This window comes from Takifugu flavidus, chromosome 7 (assembly GCF_003711565.1).
Source record: "Takifugu flavidus isolate HTHZ2018 chromosome 7, ASM371156v2, whole genome shotgun sequence".
Taxonomy (NCBI): domain Eukaryota; kingdom Metazoa; phylum Chordata; class Actinopteri; order Tetraodontiformes; family Tetraodontidae; genus Takifugu; species Takifugu flavidus.
In genome coordinates, this window is record NC_079526.1 from 2056878 (window position 1) to 2080772 (window position 23895).

Sequence of the window (23895 nt, forward strand, 5' to 3'; positions counted from 1 at the left end):
TTTTCTGCTTCAGATTCTGCTTCTTTTGGGGATTTTTTTGCAGATGAAATCTTTATTGCTTAGTGCTAAATTCTTTGTTTTGTTTTGTTTTGTTGTTTGTCTTTTTAAATAATTTAGTGCTCAAGTCCAGTGAAATTGTAGCATCTGTATAACACTTTGAGCTAATTCTTTAGACAGCAAAATGTACAAATACAAAAAAGGCTGATAAATCACTACCTATAACAGAGTGAACCTGATTTTGAATGTCTATGTATACCAAAATTGTAAATAGATGATTGGCTCAGTTTTGCTTGTCTTTGGCATACAGCTTAAACTAAGATTACATGTTTGCAGGCTCCTGTTGTTTTTATTTCTTTTAATTGGATGTTAGTAGCATCCCCTCCCCTCCCCTCCCCTCCCCTCCTCTCCTCTCCTCTCCTCTCCTCTCCTCTTTGAGTAGATCATTGATGTATCCATCAACAGGTCTAGCTGCCTTTATAGCTGTATGCTGGCCTGCCGACCTCTGACCCTGCTGACCCACTCTACTCTTATACCGGCAGCTTGTACTATTAATGTATTTCCCTGATCTCTACCTCTCCTCTCCTCTCCTCTCCTCTCCTCTCCTCTCTCTCTCTCTCTCTCTCTCTCTCTCTCTCTCTCTCCCTACCCAGCCGGCCATCAGCAGGAGGGCCCCCCTATATGAGCCTGGTCCTGCTCAAGGTTTCTTCCTGTTAAAGGGGAGTTTCTCCTTGCCACTGTTGCTTGTTGGGGGTCAGGCCCTGGGATTCTGGAAAGCACCTAGAAACAATTTTGATTGTAACAGATGCTATATGATTGATTGATTCTTATGCAAATAGGTAAGATGCTGCTTGCTTGTTTTTATTTTTTTGTTTGAAGATCCTCTGCCTTACTGGAATCCAGGGAATATGGCAAGAACTCGAGGCAGTTGGTCTTGCCCACAACGTGTGCTGAAGCTGAACATTGAAAGGTCTAAACATTCTTCTCAGAATTCAGCCTCCAGAGCTGAAGATCGCCACACCAGTCCCAAAAAGGGCAACTGGTTTAGCCCTGAGGACAATCAACATATGGCTTCTTCTCTTCTATTACCAGTTTGTGCATGCTTCTGAGCCTCTTTTCACAATCACCATTGCTCTGGACAGTTGGCCATAAGTACTCAAAATTGCCCAAAATCCTTGTTTCGAATACCTATAATGTCCCACTTGGGTGTGCTCCCCATTCATGCCGCTCCTTCCTCCTTGCTGCAGTTTCAAGCCATTCCCTGGCATAGTCAAAAGCCAGTTGGAGCCAACATTGGTGCTCCATCACCCAGTCTCACACCTTCCCCAATGACAGCTGTTGGTCCAGCGGGAAATCAACAGGTAAGTGAGGTCCTTGACTTGCCCAACTGTGAGAGATGGTTGGGTCGATACCATTTTTACTCAGTGTAAGGGTGCGCAGTAGCTTATGCAGGGTCCCACTGAAGCTCTCATATTGCCTGTTGCCTAGGGGATGGTAAGGCATAGTCCCTATAGAATTTGCACTGCTGTTGAACTAGAGCACTTTCAAAGCTTCTTTCGTGGTCAGAGTGAAGGCTCGCTGAAACACCACAGCGATAAAAAACACTCATTTACCAGTATCTCATCCACAGTAGAGGCCTTCTGGTATCAGGTTGGCACAGCCTGGGTGCAATTTGAAAACACATCGGTCATCACCATGTCAAGTTCTGGTCCATCCTGGGCCAGTTTCGGGAAAATGAAGTCAGTAGCAAGAATCTGAATGGGCTCTGCAGGTAATGAGTGGCCCATAGGAGCACAGGCCTGAGGCTGTATGTTCTGAGTGGCCAGTTACACCACTCCCTCACCAGTTCGGAAGTCACTTACATGCCCTGGTGCCCATGGTTTTTATGAAGCTGGTAAAGAATCTGCTCCTTAAAACACTCTGGCAGGAGAAGTTTTAGGATTTTCACCTTACCTCACCACCTCCTCCTTTAAGCAAGGCATCCTTTGGCACAATATGGCACAGAACTTTTGAACTGCTCTAAAATTATTAAATTGCACGTGCTCTCAGAATCCACATCAGCCACTGTGTACCAACGATCAAAATGAGTAGATTATGAATGGGCAAACTCAAGGTGTGACTTGTCTCCCCGTTTCCATGTTCGAAGGTCTTGCCTGTAAGTCTCAGGAACTAACTCATAGGCCTTAAGGACAGCAGACTTCACCATAGAAATAATAAATAATCTGTAGCACACAAAGGAAAATAGACATCTTGTGCTTTACTAGTTAGTACACACTGTAGCATCAAAGAGGGAGTGGACTCAAGGCACCCTCGAGCATCAACTAAATGCTCAAATACAGAGAAAAAACGTTGGATCTTTTTCATGAAATTTTGGAATGAGCTTTAAAATCACCTAAATCACTCTGTGCTCCCAAAACCCCGTTGGAACCAAGAGGACGCAACATTTTGCCAGGAAGTTAACCATCTTTAATTAAATCTAACTTCTGCCTCTTTAAATCTAGCTTGGCCTGCTCCAACCGCATTTTTTCCAATAGCCATAACCTTCTCTGATTAAACACGTTAGCTTTTTATGAATCCTTTGACTTTTTGTCACTAACAATGACCTTAAAATGCTCAGCTAACTTAGTTAGCTGCTCCGATGCAGCAAATTTCTCACTCACAATTTCTGGCACCAATAATTTTTTTTTACCCACTCATTCATTTTACACACTGTACAAAAATTAAAAAATAGACAATTCACAATTCAAAAATAGACAAACAAAACAGAATGTGCTCCATCCCTGTATGCACATGCAACACAATCCGCAAAGTAGAGATCAAGGCTTGCTTCATTGAGGGGAGGAGCCAAAAATAATGACGTCTGAAGCCTCGCTGCCTGGCTGTACCACGTGATTGCTTCGGGAAGTGGTTCAGATTTTGCAGTGAGGTTTTACAGATATATAAAACCCTCAGGCTACATTCACCTGCACTAGTCTTTTTATTTAATCATTTTGAGGAAAAATTACACGCAGAATACATTCAAAAGAATGTAAGCATTTATGTATAAAAAGTATTTAGTCATACATTTTTTTATAATTCATAGTCAATTACAACAGACATAACAGATGAAAAAAATCAAAGCATCAAAAATTATGTAGTTCAGATACAGCTGCTTGTAAAGATTGTACACTTGGTGGTGGTTTTGTGTGCACATGGAGCTTCGAGAAATTAATCCTTTCTCAAACCAATCGGCTCAAGAGGTTCGATGCCTCATGAGGCTTCATATCGAAATCCCACCAGAATGCTGTGTCAGGCAGTGCTTTATAACCAGCAGATCACTGTCAAGGTGCTCCAATTAGGTTAGCACCACCCTGCTGGAAACCTGCGAACCAAAGACAGCACACAGCAAGACAATGCCACAGCCTAGGGGCTGTCACAGAGTTAAATAAAAAAATGTCTGACATTTATAAAACAAACAAGAAAACATTCTTGTATTGTGAAGTCTTAATTCTATTTTTGTGAATTTAAATGCTCAGTTTCAGATACATTTCTACAAAGGAGAGAATGTCCAAGTTTTCTTCTTCAAAATCGTTAATTTGGACAGAAGGAGCTCTATTGGTCAATCATCTCAATTTGAAACTAAAACTAAAAGTCAAGCTGAACTGTCCAAATTTCCCAACATTTCCTAGTTTCTCATAGACTAAGACAAGTGACAATTAATTGCATCATACGATTCTAGAATGATGTGAACAAAAAAATGAAACTATATATTTACTACATTATGAATGTAGTTTAATGATTACATGATTAAACTTTGTTAGTCAGGGAATATACTACACTATATGTTACATGATTAAACTATGGTAGTCATTGAATGTACTACAATCAGCATGACTAAAATGTGATCACACAATATTTTTTCCTAATACTAATATATATTTTTAGACTAATCCTGCACAGCCCCTTTAATGACACAAAAATTACTATTTTAGGTTTGTTCACTTCAGAAAAATACTGTGCTTAGAATTTCAAGGTTATCAAGCAGAGATCTTCCTGTTTACTGGTGGCAGAAACCATTTGACTATGAACAGAGTAAATGAAGACCTGTTCCTCCTCCTCCTTCCCCCCTTCTTCTTCTGTTTCTGCTTCTTCTTTTAACAGCAGCTGTTGCCATGTAGTTGCATTACTGCCACCCTCTGGCCCTCTTTCTCATTTATCAAGTCAAAAATAGAAATGTTTCTTTTGTCCTGCCTGAACTCTATGCATAGCTCAAAATGTTCTTTCATCCCTACCCACCATTCCCAATTTCCTCAGACCATTCATCAATAATTGTCTTTCCTCACTTTGCCACCTGCATATGAAAAACGAGTTTTCTGTGTTTTCCTAATAATGGCCTGCTCACACCTGCTCTTTATTAGCTATTAATCAGCATGGCCTGAGAAGCCCTTAAAAGAAGCTCGAGAACTTGCTGGAGTTGAAAAAAAGAAGGTTCTTCTGGACTTGGTGCTGTAGCAAGTGAGTGTTGTGTTTCTTGCACATATTTTTCATTTATTGTGAAGTTTTGTTTTCTGATTGTCCTCTCCAGTTTCTCGCTTCAGTCTGAACCTGTCTGTTATCTGCTTGAGCCAAAATGATGTAAGTAGATACTGATGCATTTCTGCTTTGTTGAGCCTACAACTAAAAGAGAATGTTTGCAGGGTCCTATGGCTTTCATTTCTACTGATTGGATGTGTTGGCAGCATTCCTGTGCAGAAAGGTAGGGGATGTTGGTTTGTGTTTTTCAAATTTTGCCATGAGATTAAACTGTTTGTTTACAGGTGTTCTACCTTACTGGAGTTCAGGAAATCTGGCAAGTTCCCAAGGCAGTGAGCCACACCATCAAAGTGTCCTGAAGCCAAACTATGAATCTGCTGAACGTTTGGCTCAAAATGCAGCCTCCAGAGCTGATCACTATAAAAGCCCACAGTCTGCTTATTGGGGTCAGAGTTTTGTTGGAAATCCAGAATATGGTGTCAAGTATCCACATGCACCTGGCAATAATGACGCTCAAGCGCCAGTCTTCACAGACGTGTCTGCTCTGACACCAGTCTACGCTTCCAGCTCTCGTTCACGTTACCAAAGGGGAAGAGCTGTATACGCGCGAACACGCTACATCCCAGGAGATCCTGTCTACCCATCCATGCCACTCATCTACCATTATAGCCAAAGGAGTGGGGGAGAAACTGCTCCTGCTGATCCTTCAAAGAAAGGAGGCTTATAGTTGCAATGTAATGGTGGTTTCTTGAATGTTTTGGTATTCATGGTTGATAAATAAATGGGCTCTAAGAATGTTGTGCTAGCTTATTGAATTGAGATCAACTCCGCAAAATGACTGAATACAAGTCCTAGTTTAAACTTGACTCATTCACTGCAAATGAGGGCTGTACATCCAGTTGAGTAGTCTTTTGATTCCATCTTCAGAAGGAAGGTGGCAACCTGAGCTTTCCACTCCTCTCCACTGTTGCTTGCTTTCAGCCTCTGTAAGGTGCTCTGCAAATCTTGAAACTACAACATGCTTGAGAAGTACCATTCAAAGCTGAGATTTGAGTTCACTGACTTGGGAGCCCCCATTCACATAACCTCTGCATGCTTAATATATGTAAACCTTTTGCAGGATGGTGTCAGTCTTGCTACCAAAACTGAATCCAATGCTGTAAACTCAGCTTTTCCCTTCGGGGGCTGCCACAGCAAATGATTCTCCATTTGACCACATTTTCAGCATCTTAAACATATCTGGTTATGTATCTTATACATCTACTGCCTGGCAATTTTGATCTTTGCCATTCTTCCAACACAATGGGGTGGATAAAGTATTTAGTCAGCCACCAATTGTGCAAGTTCTCCCACTTTAAATGACACAGGTCTGCAATTTTCATCATAGGTACTCTTCAGATTGTGGAAAAAGAATCCAGGAAATCACAATGTAGGATTTTTAAAGAATTTGTATATTCCTGCATAAAATTAATATTTTCTCACCTACAAACAGGCAAGATTTCTGGCTGGTAGAAGGACACAGGAACAAAATTGTAGACCTGCTCATAGCTGGGAAGAGTGAATCTACAATAAGCAAGCAGAATGGTGTGAATAAATTAACTGGGAGAAATTTTTAGAAAATGGAAGACATACAAGGTCATTGATAATCTCCCTTGATTTGGGGCTCCACACAAGATCTCATCCCATGGGGTCAAACATATGAGAACTGTGAGGAAAAATCCCAGGACTACACAAGGGGTACTAAGGAATGACCTGTAGAGAGCTGGGACAAAGAAACAAAGGTTACCATCAGTAACACAGGGAATCAAATCCTGCAGTCCCAGACGTGTCTAGAAACGTCTTAAGTTTGCCCGTGACCTTGTGGATGGTCTAAAGGAGGATTGGGGAATGTCATGTGGTCAGATGAGACCAAAATAAAAATTGTTGCTGAAAGCCCAACTTGTGTTTGGAGGAAGAAGAATGCCAAGTTGCATCCCAAGAACAACATACCCACTGTGAAGCGTGGGGGTGGAAACATCATGCTTTGGGGCTGTTTTTCTGCAAAGGCGACAGGACGACTGATCCATGTTAAGGGATGGATGAATGGGGCCATGTATCGTGTGATTTTGACCAAAACCTTCCTTCCATCAGCCAAAGCATTGACAATGAGAAGTTATTCCAGCATGATGATGATCCCAAACGCACCACCCAGTCAATGAAGGAGTGCTCTGTAAAAAGCATTTCAAGGTCTTGGAGTGCTCTAACCAGCCTCCAGACCTCAACCGAATAGAAAATCTGCAGAGAGTGGAAAGCCCCTGTTACCCAGTGATAGCCCCAAAACATCAGTGATCTAAAGGAGATTTGCATAAAAGAATGGACCAAAATACCAGCTACAGTGTTTGCAAACCTGGTGAAGACTTACATGAAATGTTTGACCTCCCTCATTGTCAACAAAAGTCATATTATAAAGTATTGAGATTAACTTTTGTTACTGACCAAATACTTATTTTATGCAGGAATTTAGAAATAATTTAAAATTCTTTCAATGCAATTTCTAGGATTTGTTTTCCACATTCTCTATCTCACAGTTTAAATGTATCTATGATGAAAATTACAGGTCTCTGTCATAATTTTGAATCAAATCAAACTTTATTTATATAGTGTCTGTTACAATCAAAATGGTTTCTAGGTGCTTTATAGAGTCCCAGGGCCTGACCCCCAACAAGCAACAGTGGCAAGGAAAAATGAAATGTTATGGCTATAACTTCTGTTCCCTGAAGAAGAGGAACAAGGTACAACACATTTGTATGGAATATCACGCCTTTGTGTGGTCTGCTGAAGAAACCTCTATTCACGCCTTTTAAGGCAAATGACTTGTGGTAATGTATGTGAGGTCCACCCTCACATATAAATTCCCATTTCTATGGTCATTTTTCAGTTTGATAGCCGCTCTTCACCGAGCCCGGCTGCACAGTGGGGCAACCAAGTGTTGTACCTCGTTCCTCTCCTTCAGGGAACAGAAGTTATAGCCATAACATTTTGTTCCCTTTCAGTCAATTCACTCGGTACAACACATTTGTATGGGACATGTATACACGCCCAGAGAGCAGCTACCAAACAAGAGTCAAAACCTCAACACATTAGTGTGTTGTTGACCCAGCAGAGAGGACAGTGTGAGCCACCGAAGGGGTTGTCACATCCAAACGATAAAACCATACAAAAGTGTGTGGTGATGACCAACTGACCGCAGAGCAGATGTCACTCAAAGATACTCCTTTAAACAAAGCCCATGAGGCCGCCATGCTTCTGGTTGAATTAGCTCTGACATCAGGAGGCAAAGGAAGACCTTTGCTGTTGTACATCAGGGAGATAGCCTCCACAATCCAGCGGGAAAGCCTCTGTTTGACAGTGCTTTGCCCTTAGCCGGATTAGCATATCAAACACTGTTGCTTCTTGGGGGTCAGGCCCTGGGATTCTGTAAACCGCATAGAAACAATTTTGATTGTAACAGGCGCTTGGGTGCGTTCCATATATATGCGTAAAGTACACACAGGGCATAAGGAGCGCAACCTCCTCTGCTCCTCAGAAGCAATGAGCTGAGGAGAGAAACTCAAAAGTTTGAACTACGTAGAATTATTAGATGAGATAACTTTAGGTATATAAGCTGCATTGGGATGCAGTATAACCTTAGAACCATCTGGAGTGAACTGGCTACATGACGGATGAACGGACAAAGCATGAAGATTGCCCACTCACTTTGCCGAAGTCAGAGCAAGAAGAAGTGCAGTCTTGTGCAGAAGTTCAGAAAAAGAAATTTCATATCAACAGACTCAACAGGCTCAAAAGGGGAACCACAAAGAGCCTCCAGCACCAATGGCAAATCCCATGAGGGAACACTGGGCTTAATTACAGGTCTTAACCTGTGGACTCCCTTTAAGAATCACATGGTCAGAGGGTAAGCACCTGGCATGACCCCTATTAAACCCGACATGACAGGCAGAAATTACTGCCAAATAGTCCTTAATTGTAGAAAAGGAAATACCCTTATCCAATAGTTCCTAAAGGAATGTGAACACATTCACAATGGAACACTGAAATGAGAGAATATTTTGGTCCTGGCACCACTTTTCAAATGCCTGCCATTTGTAGGCATAAAGGTCTCTAGTAGATGATGCCCTTGCATTCTCAATCGTCGCCACCACAGTAGGGAGTAAATCAGTAGCTAACAAGTTGGACCTTTCAACAGGTAGGCATGCAGCCGCCACAGTTCCGGTCATGGATGAAGAATCCCCCCCCTTCCTGGGAAAGGAGGTCCCTGAAGGAGAGGAAGTTGCCAGGGTCTGGATGCCAGCAAACTGATTATCTCTGCATACCATGATTTTGCCGGCCAGCAAGGGGCCACCAGGATCAGGGAGAACCCCTGCTGGTGTACTCTCTCCAGCACTGGCAAAATCATTTCAACTTGGGGAAATGCATACAGCAGAGTGTGGGGCCATAGGTCCGCTAAGCCATCCATCCCCAGGGGTGCGTTGCAGTCTGTCATGGAAAAGAACAGGGGGCAGTGGTCTCTTTTGTCAGTACCTGTCAGAAATCTAGCTGTGGCATTTTGGATCAGCTGGAGGCTTCTTAAAGAGTTGTTTGGACACCCTGATAATAAAGAATAGTCCAGCCTGGAAGTAACAAATGCATGGACTAACTTTTCAGCATCATACCGTGTCAGTAGTTTCCTGATCATTGCGAAGTTTCTCAGGTGAAAAAAGGCTCTTCTAGAGACTATTTTAATGTGCTAAAGGACAGATTTTGGTCAAAAGTTACTCCAAGATTCCTCACTGAGAGACTAAATGCTAAGGAGATACCACTAGAGTGACAATGTGATCTAATCTATCTCTGAGAGTTTCAGGACCACACACCATGACCTCAGTTTTTCCTGAGTTAAGAAGGAAATTTGAATCTTTGAGAAATGTACACTTTTTCAAACCAATTGGCTCAAGTGGTTCGATGCCAGTATGCTGTGTCAGGCAGTGCTTTTTAACCAGCAGATCACTGTCAAGGTGCTCCAATTAGGTTAGCGCCACCCTGCTGGAAACCTGCGAACCAAAGACAGCACACAGCAAGACAACGCCACAGCCTAGGGGCTGTCACAGAGTTAAATAAAAAAAAAAGTCTGACATTTATGAAACAAACAAAAAACCATTCCTGTATTGTGAAGTCTTAATTCTATTTTTGTGAATTTAAATGCTCAGTTTCAGATACATTTCTACAAAGGAGAGAATGTCCAAGTTTTCTTCTTCAAAATCGTTAATTTGGACAGAAGGAGCTCTATTGGTCAATCATCTCAATTTGAAACTAAAACTAAAAGTCAAGCTGAACTGTCCCAATTTCCCAAAATTTCCCAGTTTCTCATAGACTAAGACAAGTTACAATTAATTGCATCATATGATTCTAGAATGATGTGAACAAAAAATGAAACTATATATTATATACATTATGAATGTAGTGTAATGATTACATGATTAAACTTTGTTCGTCAGGGAATATACTACACTACATGTTACATGATTAAACTATGGTAGTCATTGAATGTACTACAATCAGCATGACTAAAATGTGATCACACAATATTTATTTCCTAATAATATATTTTTAGACTAATCCTGCACAGCCCCTTTAATGACACAAAAATTACTATTTTAGGTTTGTTCACTTCAGAAAAATACTGTGCTTAGAATTTCAAGGTTATCAAGCAGAGATCTTCCTGTTTACTGGTGGCAGAAACCATTTGACTATGAACAGAGTAAATGAAGACCTGTTCCTCCTCCTCCTTCCCCCCTTCTTCTTCTGTTTCTGCTTCTTCTTTTAACAGCAGCTGTTGCCATGTAGTTGCATTACTGCCACCCTCTGGCCCTCGTTCTCATTTATCAAGTCAAAAATAGAAATGTTTCTTTTGTCCTGCCTGAACTCTATGCATAGCTCAAAATGTTCTTTCATCCCTACCCACCATTCCCAATTTCCTCAGACCATTCATCAATAATTGTCTTTCCTCACTTTGCCACCTGCATATGAAAAACGAGTTTTCTGTGTTTTCCTAATAATGGCCTGCTCACACCTGCTCTTTATTAGCTATTAATCAGCATGGCCTGAGAAGCCCTTAAAAGAAGCTCGAGAACTTGCTGGAGTTGAAAAAAAGAAGGTTCTTCTGGACTTGGTGCTGTAGCAAGTGAGTGTTGTGTTTCTTGCACATATTTTTCATTTATTGTGAAGTTTTGTTTTCTGATTGTCCTCTCTAGTTTCTCGCTTCAGTCTGAACCTGTCTGTTATCTGCTTGAGCCAAAATGATGTAAGTAGATACTGATGCATTTCTGCTTTGTTGAGCCTACAACTAAAAGAGAATGTTTGCAGGGTCCTATGGCTTTCATTTCTACTGATTGGATGTGTTGGCAGCATTCCTGTGCAGAAAGGTAGGGGATGTTGGTTTGTGTTTTTCAAATTTTGCCATGAGATTAAACTGTTTGTTTACAGGTGGTCTACCTTACTGGAGTTCAGGAAATCTGGCAAGTTCCCAAGGCAGTGAGCCACACCATCAAAGTGTCCTGAAGCCAAACTATGAATCTGCTGAACGTTTGGCTCAAAATGCAGCCTCCAGAGCTGATCACTATAAAAGCCCACAGTCTGCTTACTGGGGTCAGAGTTTTGTTGGAAATCCAGAATATGGTGTCAAGTATCCACATGCACCTGGCAATAATGAAGCTCAAGCGCCAGTCTTCACAGACGTGTCTGCTCTGACACCAGTCTACGCTTCCAGCTCTCGTTCACGTTACCAAAGGGGAAGAGCTGTATACGCGCAAACACGCTACATCCCAGGAGATCCTGTCTACCCATCCATGCCACTCATCTACCATTATAGCCAAAGGAGTGGGGGAGAAGCTGATCCTTCAAAGAAAGGAGGCTTATAGTTGCAATGTAATGGTGTTTCTTGAATGTTTTGGTATTCATGGTTGATAAATAAATGGGCTCTAAGAAATGTTGTGCTATCTTATTGAATTGAGATCAACTCTTCAAAATGACTGAATACAAGTCCTAGTTTAAACTTGACTCATTCACTGCAAATGAGGGCTGTACATCCAGTTGAGTAGTCTTTTGACTCCATCTTGTTCAGAAGGAAGGTGGCAACCTGAGCTTTCCACACCTCCTTGCTGTTGCTTGCTTTCAGCCTCTAAGGTGCTCTGCAAATCTTGAAACTGTTAGTCTAGTGAAATGGGCCTAAAGGCTTCTGAACCATCTCCCTGAAGGCAGGAGGCTGAAGTGAGGGGTGGACGTTATCCTCTACAATGCTGATGGCTCTTTGGGTGAAGTGGATGCGGAAAATGTTAGCGAGGGAGAGCAGCGGCACATGAATGATCTTACTGGCTCCATTCACTACGAGTTGCAGAGTCTTTCAGCAGGTGGTGCAGCCTCCATACCACACAGTAATGCAGCCAGTGATGATGCTCTCAATGGTGCCTCTGTAGAAGGAGCACATGATGGGGGTGGGACATATGCTCTCCTTAGTTTGCAGAGGAAGTATAGGTGTGTCTGAGCTTTCCTGGCCAGCTGTGCAGTGTCGGTTGTCCAGGTGAGGTCTTCAGATATGTGTACCCCCAGAAACTCGGTGCTGCTCTCCCTCTCCACAACAGCACCGTTGATGGTCAGTGGGGGATACTGTGGTGGCCTTCTCCTGAAGTCAATAATCATCTTTGGTCTTCTCTATGTTAAGGAAGTGATTGTTATCTTTGCACCACTGGACCAGTTGGACACCCTGACCAGTCAACTCACACCTGCAGGCTGCCTCATTGTTGTTGGTGATGAGGCCCACCACAGTCGTATCATCTGCAAACTTGATGATGCAATTGGTGTTGTAGCTGGGTACTCAGTTGTGGGTCAGCAGGGTGAAGAGCAGTGGGCTGAGCAAAGGAGTCTACAAAGGAAACCTAGTTTTCGGGGCACAACCGTGACATCCAACGATGAAGCGACGACATGCGGCTAAACATCTTATCGCTGGCCAGCTTGGGGAGGGGACCAGAGAATGCGTGAGAGTCCAACATCGTTTTTGCGTAATTGCACACCGACTCTATGTTAATTTTAGTGACCTCCAACTGACAAAGCCAGGTGTCATTTGCTCCAATGTAAATAATAACTTTACTGAATTTACATTTACTTCTTGCCAGCAGCTTTAGATTGGCTTCTATGTTGCCCGCTCTGGCCCCCGGAATGCACTTAACTATGGTCGCTGGAGTCGGCTTCATGTAGCACAAAACAGAGTCACAGTTAACAGAGTTGGTTTCTCAGCGGGTGTGTCACAGAGTGGAGAAAAATGGTTTGGGCTACACTTCCTGCGAACTGTCACCCAGCCGCCCTGGCTAGCCGGCTGCCAGGGGACAGCTAGCTGTAGCTACGCTATGCAGCTCTACAGCGGCTACCTTCTCTTGGCTACCTGACCCAAGTCCAGACAACTCCAAGCTGCGGAAGTGTCTCAATCTAACTAACTAAGCCTCCAGAGCCATTAATAAACTACACTTTCTGCACACTACACTTTCAGAAGAGTAACTAAACATTTTACACACTGAACAGACACAGGATGAGACACCAGGTGAAACAGATGGTGAGCCATGCTAGGTAGCATCGGCGGATCAAAAAATCCTGGTGACAGACGGGAGTCCTATATTGATTTAATTTGAATTATTTCCTCTTGTTGTTGGCAAGTAAGAAGAATTGCCCAAGTATTTAATTTTAAATAGAGTCCAACAAACACCATGTACAGTGCAACAACAAACTCTCCTGAGAAAACAGGAAGTGACGCAATATGTTACCCAACGGAGGCCACGTGCAGTCCCACTTTTTAAGTGGTGAACTCGCACAATTGGTGGCTGACTAAATACTTTTTTGCCCCATTGTATATTCACAACATGGTCAAACCACTGCAGTTTGGCCACTGGCTTCACCTTCAAAACATCCTCATTACTCCAAGAGACCCACAAGAGCTTCATCCCTGCCACTTTGACTGTCTCCAAACAACATTTTTGCGGCTTAACAACCTACTTTTAAAAGTTGAAATAATCTTCCTCCATTAAAAACGCTAAACATATATTTTTTTTTTTCTGTATTAATGCAGAAAATCCTGTTAATAAACATAAGAATACAATTACCATGTTTTTAACAATATAGTTAATGTATATGTTTTGGACAGCCTTAAAAAAAAATCAACATTGTAAAATTCTTTACATCTTTATTGGAACCCACTATTTCACAACACATCATTAACAGCAGTTTTTAAGAGCAGTAAAACATACCTCAAAGAAAAATTACAGAAAGATACAATAGAGCATTTTTCTGGCCTTCAATTGTTGAAAATCACCCAAGTTTGTCAGATAACCATGTGTAACACTCATGCAACACCAAATAACACATTGTTGTATAGTTCTCGATGCCTTTCCCACATGTTTTTATCAATGTGATCATTGTTAAGTGCCCTTGAGTAAAGTGGTAAAGAAGTGCTCCCGTCATCATTTTGCAATATTTTACATGAATTCGCTATCAGCTTTCCAACACCTGTCTCCGTCTGACCTTAGTGTAATATATCTGGTGACATTTCGAGAACAGGCCCACATCCTCTGTTGACTTTCTCCATTGATTTATATGATATGTTTTGACAATCTTTTATATAGAATATTTTGTGTTTCTCCTGCTTTGTATTTTTTCCTTAGTTAGTCAGCTATTTTTTCCTTAGTTGGGGGCACAATAATGATAATATGAAGACAGAAACTCATAGTCTATAGTCACCCTGGTAAGAATGTGAATGTATTGTATATGCTATAATGAAGAGCAGGTGCCATCAAACCACACATTTGTATTTAGAAATACATCAGAATCTTTCTTCAGCAGCTCTGCAGCATCTGGATCAGTTCCATGATCCTGTGCTCAGACTCCTGCCTTTGCCTTATCTTCTGTAACTGTAATGAGATGTAGTGTGTAAAATAATTACTTTTACAAGACTTATTGATAATTACATATTTAACTGTAGTGGGAGTAACAAATGGGATGTATGTGTTGGAAAGGACAAGTGAGCAGGTCGCAATGACTGATAAATATTACCATCACTCATGATATTGGATATCGAGTTTATTGTCCCAGTTCCTGCATTTTTGTGTAATAAAGCCTGTGAAAAATTAGTCTCATGTTCATGTTCAATTCAATTGAATGTCTTGATAACATATTTCTGATGTTATACATGCCTATTTTTTGAGAGCAGCATATTTGATTCTTAACTCATGAACTATAATGTCAGTCATCTCTTGTTCACAGACTACACTCCAGTAGCAAATTTCTACAACATCCTTTATTCTATGGCTTCATTTGATTTTCAAACTGTCTCCTTGGATAATTCAAACCACTGCTGTGTTGTGCTAGTCTTCACTGCTGTTAAGTCTATCTGCATGCCCATCTAAATGGCACTGAAACAACATTTTACATTTGAATATGTGACATTTTCTTCTCATTAATTTGTGATAGGGCATACACAAAATTTATCGCTGCATGAAAAACAGCTTTTTTTTATAAGCCAGCTGTGTCTCCCCTTAAAAAGATTTTTTTAAGTTAAAAAGTTTTAAAAAAACAAGTTTTTCAAAACAATTAAAAAAAATAGTAAATGACAATGGATGTTTTTTTTGTTTGTGTTGTTAAATTCTCAAGATTAATTTTATTTAATTCTTTGTGAAAATATGTGAATTCGAACACGGGAGAAATTGAAGCTATTTTTCAGGCTTTAGGGGAAAAACTGGATAAAGGTAAGTTGTTTGTTCTTTTTAAGGATTGTAATACAATAATGCAGTTATGAAAAATCAGTTTAGAACTTGTCACATTTACCTTCCAACAACAAATTATTATTTGCTTAGGATACACTGTAATGAAACATAAAACCCATCAAACAAGTATACATCAATAAAATCCACCAAAGTTTCACCAGCAAATGAAGCAGATGGGTCTTTAGGATTTGAAATGAAAAATTGTGACTAGCTTACTGTGTACCAATATACTGTAGCTATGTACCAGTTTAATTATTCTTGGGGTTTATAGGCATAGTTTAAATTTGCATTTCCTTTAAGATTCCACTTTTGTGTAATCTTTAAAATGTTTTATTAGCTTTGCAATTTTGTAATGAACTCACTGAGGTGCCACTTCCTTTAAAGATGCCAAGGCTGAGTGGATCCGGACATGAAGTCTGTTCTCAAATTCGTAGCCTGTGTAATCCTCCTGAAACAGACAAAATTATAATTTTACAGTATTATCATTATTAAAATAGTCTAATAATAAGCATGTAAATATTCTACCTTTGCTTGAAGTAGCAGTGATCTTCCCTTTTCCACTGTCTGAATCACAACATGACAAAGACAAAACTCAGCATGTGATAGTTCAAATCATATTATGCTATTGCAAAATAATACCAATAACAAATGTTTCATGCAGAAGACAGACCTCTGGCTTTGAAAGAAATATGCATCCAAGTTCATAGACAGCATACGGTTGAATGTATGAATTCATCTGTCGTGCATATTCATCCTGAGTTGCAAACAATAACTCCTATCACAAAAAAATAATAAGGTGTATCAGTTATTGATATCAATATGTAACCAAGCAGATAAATGTTTCTCACAAGCAATAAATTGTATGTGCGATGTTAAATAAATGGAAACCCATTTAAAATTGAATAGTAAAATTGTGAAATTCACAAGTGAACAACTCAATAAAATGCTTCAGGTAAAATTGTTTTTTAAATTAATCTCAATTGACAATGGAAAACTAGCAACCAAAAATCAATAGTTTTTATCTCAGTAACAATAAGCATTTAAAATGTATTTTGGTTTATAATGGAAATTTATACCTGAATGCAATCCTTCATGTTTCCATGGCATTTGTGAACAGCTCCAAGAAAAAGGTGTTTCAGACCCATGCATGAGATTTCATCTAAACCCTGTAAAACTGAAAAGAAGTAAAAACATTGAAAATGTTTTCTGAACAAATGCAGCAAACAACACAAAAGTCATTAAAATCATCTTTATCTTATTACCATCATTTTTTTCAGGAAAGGTTGCACATTATAGAGGACTAAACGTCTCAAAAAATAAATAAATATATCATTAAATAATTACTTGAGTGTGTCATTAAAATTAAAATTAAATACATAAATATGTTCATCAATGTGTCATTAATAAACAATAAAATGACAATTATCTAAATTTTAGATCATTTATATAATTATTTTTTAAGTATTTCATGGTCCTCTGTTGCATTACACTGAAAAATTAGCCCTCAAGGAATTTTTTTTTTTTTTTTTTTTTAGAAAGTACAGTGAGCATGCTTTTTGCTTTGTTTTTTGGGGGTTTGTTGCAATCGCGCTTTCTTCAATTGCGTATTTGTTGTGATAATTTTAGGATTATATTTATTTACATTCTATGGAATTCAAAATATGTACAATGGTATGATGCTTAGTGTAAGCTGCAATTAGCAAATGTAACGGGTTATATCTGAGATGACTCTATGGTCTCCATTGTTTATCTGTTTGTGTTCTATGTTAAAACCCACACCTGTTTCGTGAAGACTGGGAAAAAGGCTGGAGCCTGTGGACCAATGTCTTCCACCATGTGACACCCAACAGCAAAGGCACTGACTTCCACTCATCCCCAACTGGCCTCAGTATTTGGGAGACAATTTTTACAGCCTCCTCCTAGGCACTCATCTTTTGTTTTGTGTGCTTGTCATTTTAGCTATTGTTTGGAGACTATGCTAAGAAGGGTTTGCGGTGGCAGTTTTGACTCAGGGTATCCTTTACCCTTGTACTCACATTGTTACCCGATGTGTAGTTATTTTTTACACAGAAGGTGGTGAGTGAGGTTTTGTTTTATATTTCTTTTATTTTGTTGGAGAAAACATTGTTCAGTTTGATGTGTTTAGTAAAATAATATTTACAACCTTTTGCTGCAACTGCTTTGACTTATTTTGGACCATCATTACTTCCTTTTACTCTGTGTAAAATGGGTTATACCAACTGGCAACATTTACCTTGATTCATTATCTGTAGACTAGATGAGGAGCAATTTTGGAGGGCTTTCCAGAGATACAGAACTTCAATTACTCCCAAAATGCATAGCTCTCTTGTGGGAGATGTCTTTCTCAACCTTTCTGCCTGGAGATCAAAATCAAACAATGAGCATTTGTATTTTGTATTGACGTGTCCACCCCCCACACACAAAGACTCACCCTTTTGACAGCAAACTGTTCTATCTGGTTGTTCTTTCTTTTGAATAGCCTTTGCACCTCATTAAAGACCCTGCTTGCCCCATCCAGGTAGCCTGAACCACCCTGACAAACTTTTAAAGAAAAACAGAAAAAAGCAATATAATAGGTGTGTGTGTGTGTGTGTGTGCATATCCTTTTTAACAGAGATTGGAAAGTATAAGCAGGCTCCCGTGTTCTTACCTCCAGTCAGGTAGGCGTAGTAGCACTGAGACCAACGTGACTCATCCTTAAGTTTTTTAAATGACCTATATGCATCTTCAAAATGTAATTCTATCATGCTGCACCAACCTAACATAAAGACATGAAGACAAAGCAGATTGACTCGCTTGCTGAAGCAGTATACAGCAGTCATTGTGTCAGAGCTGATATGACGATCGTACCAATTTCATAAAGACACAAGTGCTGGATCTCTCTTTGATCTGATGCAAGCTCTAATGCATCATGGAAACTTGTCAGTGCACCGTTTATATGGTACTGTGGACAGATCAAGAGGAATTCTAACAATAATTCTGGTAAACATACTGTAAGCTGTCATTAGAAGCCATTTTGTTTCCCACATACCTCTAGCCTCTGGACACGACCCTTAAAAAAGATAAAGAGGGATGAGTTGGGATATACCACTAACTTTCTCTGAAGAATAGCTTTGGCTTCCAGAAGTCCTGCTTGCGTGTCATAGCCATCCAGAGCAAAGAAAGGTAGAACTACTGTGTAGTACCACAAGAGGGCCAACCTAAGTAGCACAACAGGAGACTCAGTTGATGTGCTCTATTTGCATATTACTAATCAGTTTTAAACATAAACATTATGGAACCGGAAAAGCAACACAGACACCTTCACAAATGCCTCTGTTCACAACTTGTCACACAGTCAATCGTCTCTAGAGGTTTTACATCTATATTGGCCATCAACCAGGCCACACGTTGCTACAGTTACTCAGAAATGCAGGTGCTCCTCTCTAATTTTTACTTTTTTACAATTTTGCATTTAAACTACTACCAGAACATTTGAAACTATGTTTTTTGATGGAATAATTAAAAATACAGTATTAATTATAAGTTGTTAGTCACAATTAGGAAAAGTCAGTGGGTGAACAGTGTAAAACCTTATTACAATATAAGTACTCAAGCTACTTCTTAACATGAACCAGTGTTCTATTGTTATTAATATTAGTAGTAGAAGTAGTAGTAGTATTGTTGTCCTTGTATAATATGGAATGTTTTATATCAAATGTTTGTGTAAGTGAGCGCGCATGTATATTTCAAATCAAATATTAAATTATACACTACAATGGATTATTTAGAAAGCCGGGTTCCCTCCTGGAACTGCCATCTTACTGTGATGGAGACACCTTCACTACCGTAGATCTTCCAGAGATGGGCATTGAAAACCAGACATTCCCAGAAGACCCTCATAATACATTGGGGTCAGACCCTATTTACCCAAGTGTCCCAGACATACGGCCGGAAGACAGATGAGACAAAAACAAATTCAATCATCAACTTCCGGCCCAGGGTGTCCTGGTGCCATATGCACTGATGGACACCCTTATGCATGAACATGGTGTTTGTTATGAACAAGGTATGACTAGCACAGAAGTCCAATAAAAAGACAACAATTGGGTTCAGATTGGGGAGGTCATTACACCAAATTCTGCCCCTCCAGTTATCACTGTTGTTGCCCACATAGGCGTTGAAGTCCCCCAGTAGAACAATTGGGACCAATTAACATGCAGTGTTGGAATATAATTGGTAAATATTTGTTTTGGCTCTTGTATTTGCATAATATTTGCATCAGATAGATATTGTGTGCTTTTCATTGTCAGATAAGCAAACCTTTTAAATTAGCCGCATAGTTTCATCACTAATGCAATGACACACATCACCAATGCAACGATGCAACTTCAGCCTACTTACGTAGCCAGTGGTGCCTTCATATCCTTGCTCTCACTAGCATATGTAAGAGAAGACAGGCCCTGAAGACGGTCACCAGGGAATCCCAGCAGGTTTATAATCTTGAGCAGGTGAGGTGGTACCATGGAGATGCACAGGTGGAAAAGGCCATAGCCAAAGCTTACAGAGCCCTTGAGCCGATCCAGGGCCTCAGCAGTAACCCCATTCTCCACAGGTGCATTGTGACTGGCATTGTCTGTTTCATGCTGCACAGAAGATTGCTGTCGGCAGGCTTCCTGCAGCTGGCTGATGTCACTGTGGCATTTATTATACATTTTCCAGGCTTTACGAAGGATCCAGCCTCCTTTGATATAAGCTGTTACAGAAAAAATACTTTTTGAACTAAAATATTTCATCCATATGTTTCTGCAAACAGCTAGGTGTTTATAATCAAATTAAATAATGATAATAATTAACAAATCATATGTATCAAAATGCATTAGTTTACACAGATAAATGTGTTTTTCTAGCAGACGACAACAAAATGGTGGCCACAGGGCTGCTGAGACCAATTTATTATTTTAAAAATATATCAAATAATTTTGGCAAGAGCTTGGATTTGTTGTGGATATTTTGAATGAGATCTTCCCCAGGATGACTAAGGGTTTTTTACTCCCAATTCAGTCAATTTCAAAATGCTTGTGTGAGCTATTTAATATCAAGATCCCTTACTCAAACTTTATCCAAACTTGTCAAACATTGACACAGAACAAACTCTGAACACAATCAAGTCGGATCAATAAAAAACTATCTTGTAAAAGCATGAAAACACCATAACTAGAACCATTGTTATAGAAGCTTTTGGGCTGTAAAAGAGAATCTATAAAGTGTGGAGCATAAAAGATGACATTTGTTTGTGTTTCTGATGGTTATTACCTGATGTGCTCTGATTTGTATGATATTCAAGTATAAAAGTATTTTGATTGTAGATTAAATATAGGTGTGGATTCCAAACCAAGAGATAAGAACATAATTGATTCCTTTGTCATGATACAGATCCCGATATTGAATAGGTTTTAAAGCTGGACATAAACTTCTTCTGAATGTCCTTTAATAAAAGAACCATAGTAAAAAATATATATATCAAGATTTTTAAAATTTATTTCATTTTTCAATTATGATTAATTCTGAAAATATTTTTAACCTACAACCTGTCATGTATTTTAAAGACATAAAAGACCATAAAAGATGTGATGAATATGTATCACCTGAAAGTTCCTGCTTGATGAAGGAGAGCACTGCTAGATACACCTGACAGTCGGCAACAATGATCTGTCTCTGTAGTCGGTCTACAACCACGACACCTGAACTCTGGGAGTCCATCTGTAACACACAGACACATGTTCTAATTGTTCTATAGACACGTGCAGCACATTGCTTTTTAGCAGAATGCAGCAATGATCGAAAAACTGCTTTCACACTTTAGTCACTGTGTTGACATTTTATTCAAGTAAAAATAATGTTACTGTCTAAGATCACAAGCTGTCAACTTGTCATCAATTGCACTTTTTTTAAAAAAATTAGTATATTACAGATGTACATATAGATGTTACACTATGTGCCTTTGAATTAGGAAGTTACTCACGCTTTTTTTGATCTTGTTTCTGATTGTCTCTAATACTCCAGCACTGTCGGCCTCACATAGTTTTTCTGTGTTCCTCAGGTCGTCACAAGCTATCTGCATCTTCTCCTCCTCAAATGTCATCATGGCATTCTGCAATGCAGTACAGTGAACTGTCCTGAACTAGCAGCAATTTACAAAAACAGTCATATGTTGCATGCAATATGACAAATTCTGGGTTTATAACAACAATGCCCACAATCCAACAACAAAACACAAACAACACAAGAAAGAAACTATATATTATATGCATATATTATACATGCATGCGTACGTATGCAAACAGATACATACACATTTAAAAAATAACAATAAATGATTATAAATAGAAAAAACGGAGGGTAACAGACAAATCAACTATCACTTCTGTCACAAAAAAACCAATTTAGTTGCAGTTGATAAAAACATGTCTTAGCATAACAGAAATAATCCCTGGCTTTGTGTTTGTGACATGTGTTTGTGTTTTTCATAATGTTACAATTATATATGAATGACCTATGTCTATGCATGTGCATGAGTGCGACAGTGACCACCTAGCTGCAAAGCAGCACTCAATCCCATCACTGATGTTATACTAAGGTTCATTTCCATTAGAGCAGATATGTTTTCAGAGGACAATGCAGCCATTATGCTAATGGTGGAAAAATGTCATTGGAGATACTGGTGGTGACAGTAATGCAAATAATTTCAGAAAAGCTATATGCTTCAGGCTTTGATACTCTTTTTCACTAAATGGTGTGTTCATGAATATGCAGTAGTAACGCCACTGCAACATAGGCTATTAAATACGAAGATAACTGCTGTGTTATTTTTTCATATATTTCTTCTGGTGTTTTATGATGTGATTTTATCAGCAACTGAAAGGGAACTCACCAGAAAGCTGACAAAACTGGCACCAAAGCTCATCAATGGGCTCTGAGTCCTCCAGAGAGAATAAGAATAAGGCAGATGGGTTTTAGTCAATGTCTATAACTATTACTTCATGTTTGCTGTAAAGTGTGTATCCAGGCAAAATGTCTCCTACATACAGTATATACAGATCATTTTGGCAGGTCGCATACTATATACAGCTAGGTTGATATTCAAAGTGATACAATTGTCTCCATCATTTTCATCTAAATGTAACATCAAAGATGGTCTACAGTTGGAAACAAATATTAAAGCAAAATTATTTATTATATTGATATTTTTATTCTTACTTTTTATACAAGATTATTTTGATTGCCTAAATTGCTTGCAACCCTCGACTGCCCTGTTACCAAACCTGTATCTGCTGAACAGCTCGTTGCTCTCTTTGAATCCATTGTTGAGTAGCATGTTAATGCCTTGCAGGGCCATCTCAGCATCATCTATGTGCACGGCCTTGCGCCCAATCTGCTGTCGCCGGGACTGTCCGAGATCCGCCATTGTTTATCCTCCAGGTGCAGGGCTCTTGGCTGACACCAGTACGATATGAAGGGGATTTTTCTCTGCAACAAACCCACATTAGTTTCTTTCCACGTATAATGGAGATTCTATTTGCAATTGTAAATGTGCCTTTGCTCTGGATATAAAGGCGAGAGAGAGTTTCTTCTGGCTCCAGCCGTATATGGACCAGAGATTCGCGCTTATCGTTGCATTTGTCGACATTTGCATTTGATCAACCATGACATTCATCTGTCACGGGAGCTCAATGTCGTGCACCAGCGGCAGCAGCATATCATAAATTACATAACGGAACGTCAATGGAAATCCAGACAGCGCACTCGCCAGGATTTACCGAGGAGACGGACGCGAAGGCGGAAAGCGAAGCTGCATCTGTCAGCATCCACCGATGACGCCCTTAAAGTCCAGCCCTGTTTCCAGCTTCTGCCAATGGACGCGCAGAAAGAACGGAACGGAACGTTCTGGCCATGTACATTTTATCTTCATGTAGCCTATCCAAATATATTTATGTAAACAAAAAAATATTGTCAACATGTGACACAAAATGTCTCTTCTTACACTGATTTTGCTGTCTGAAGTTAGATGATCGCATAAATGATAAAAAGGTTTTGAGCCCAAATAGAACCATGGTGATAGACAGTTTGTGGGGGACCGTCCGTCTGGAGGGTCCAGAACAATTAGCACGTCAGTATGAAGCGATTTGTCAAGGGAGAGCATGATTTTGGCACTTTATCTCGTGATTTTATTGTATTGTGTCTGTATTCTAACACTGTAAAATCTTTGCAAAAGTGCAGAAAAGTTTATCTTTGGTTATTATTAGACAAGGACAGCACCAGTTGTGGTGATGCAGAGGAACAGGATAATCCAAGTCATAGTGAGGGGGATGAGACAGATTAGGATGGACAGTAGGAGGAGGAAATGGAAGAGGAGGAAAAGGAGGACAAGAAGGAGTAAAGAGAAGTAGAAACCACCAAAAAAAATCAGCTCTATTTTTTTGATTTGGCAATAGAATTTTGCATATTACCATGTCACATGTTGCTGACTGGAATTGCCCATCCACCCCTGCAGTGGCTATCTGCATTA

The 23895-nt window shown here is 39.7% G+C and overlaps 1 protein-coding gene across 1 annotated transcript; it reads right to left on the reverse strand.

The window, feature by feature from the left end:
- Positions 1–13730: 13730 nt before the first annotated feature.
- Positions 13731–23201, reverse strand: LOC130528917 (tetratricopeptide repeat protein 39C-like). The gene is made up of 15 exons (XM_057038744.1): positions 22652–23201; positions 22261–22309; positions 21352–21480; positions 20975–21089; positions 19731–20082; positions 18379–18547; positions 18198–18291; positions 17998–18105; positions 17779–17888; positions 17581–17704; positions 16403–16500; positions 15997–16101; positions 15852–15890; positions 15689–15774; positions 13731–14474 (listed from the first exon to the last, which is right to left on the reverse strand). Exons 1-15 carry the CDS (start codon positions 22792–22794, stop codon positions 14462–14464), a joined length of 1734 nt encoding a protein of 577 aa, XP_056894724.1. The 5' UTR covers positions 22795–23201; the 3' UTR covers positions 13731–14461.
- Between the last annotated feature and the right edge of the window lie 694 nt (positions 23202–23895).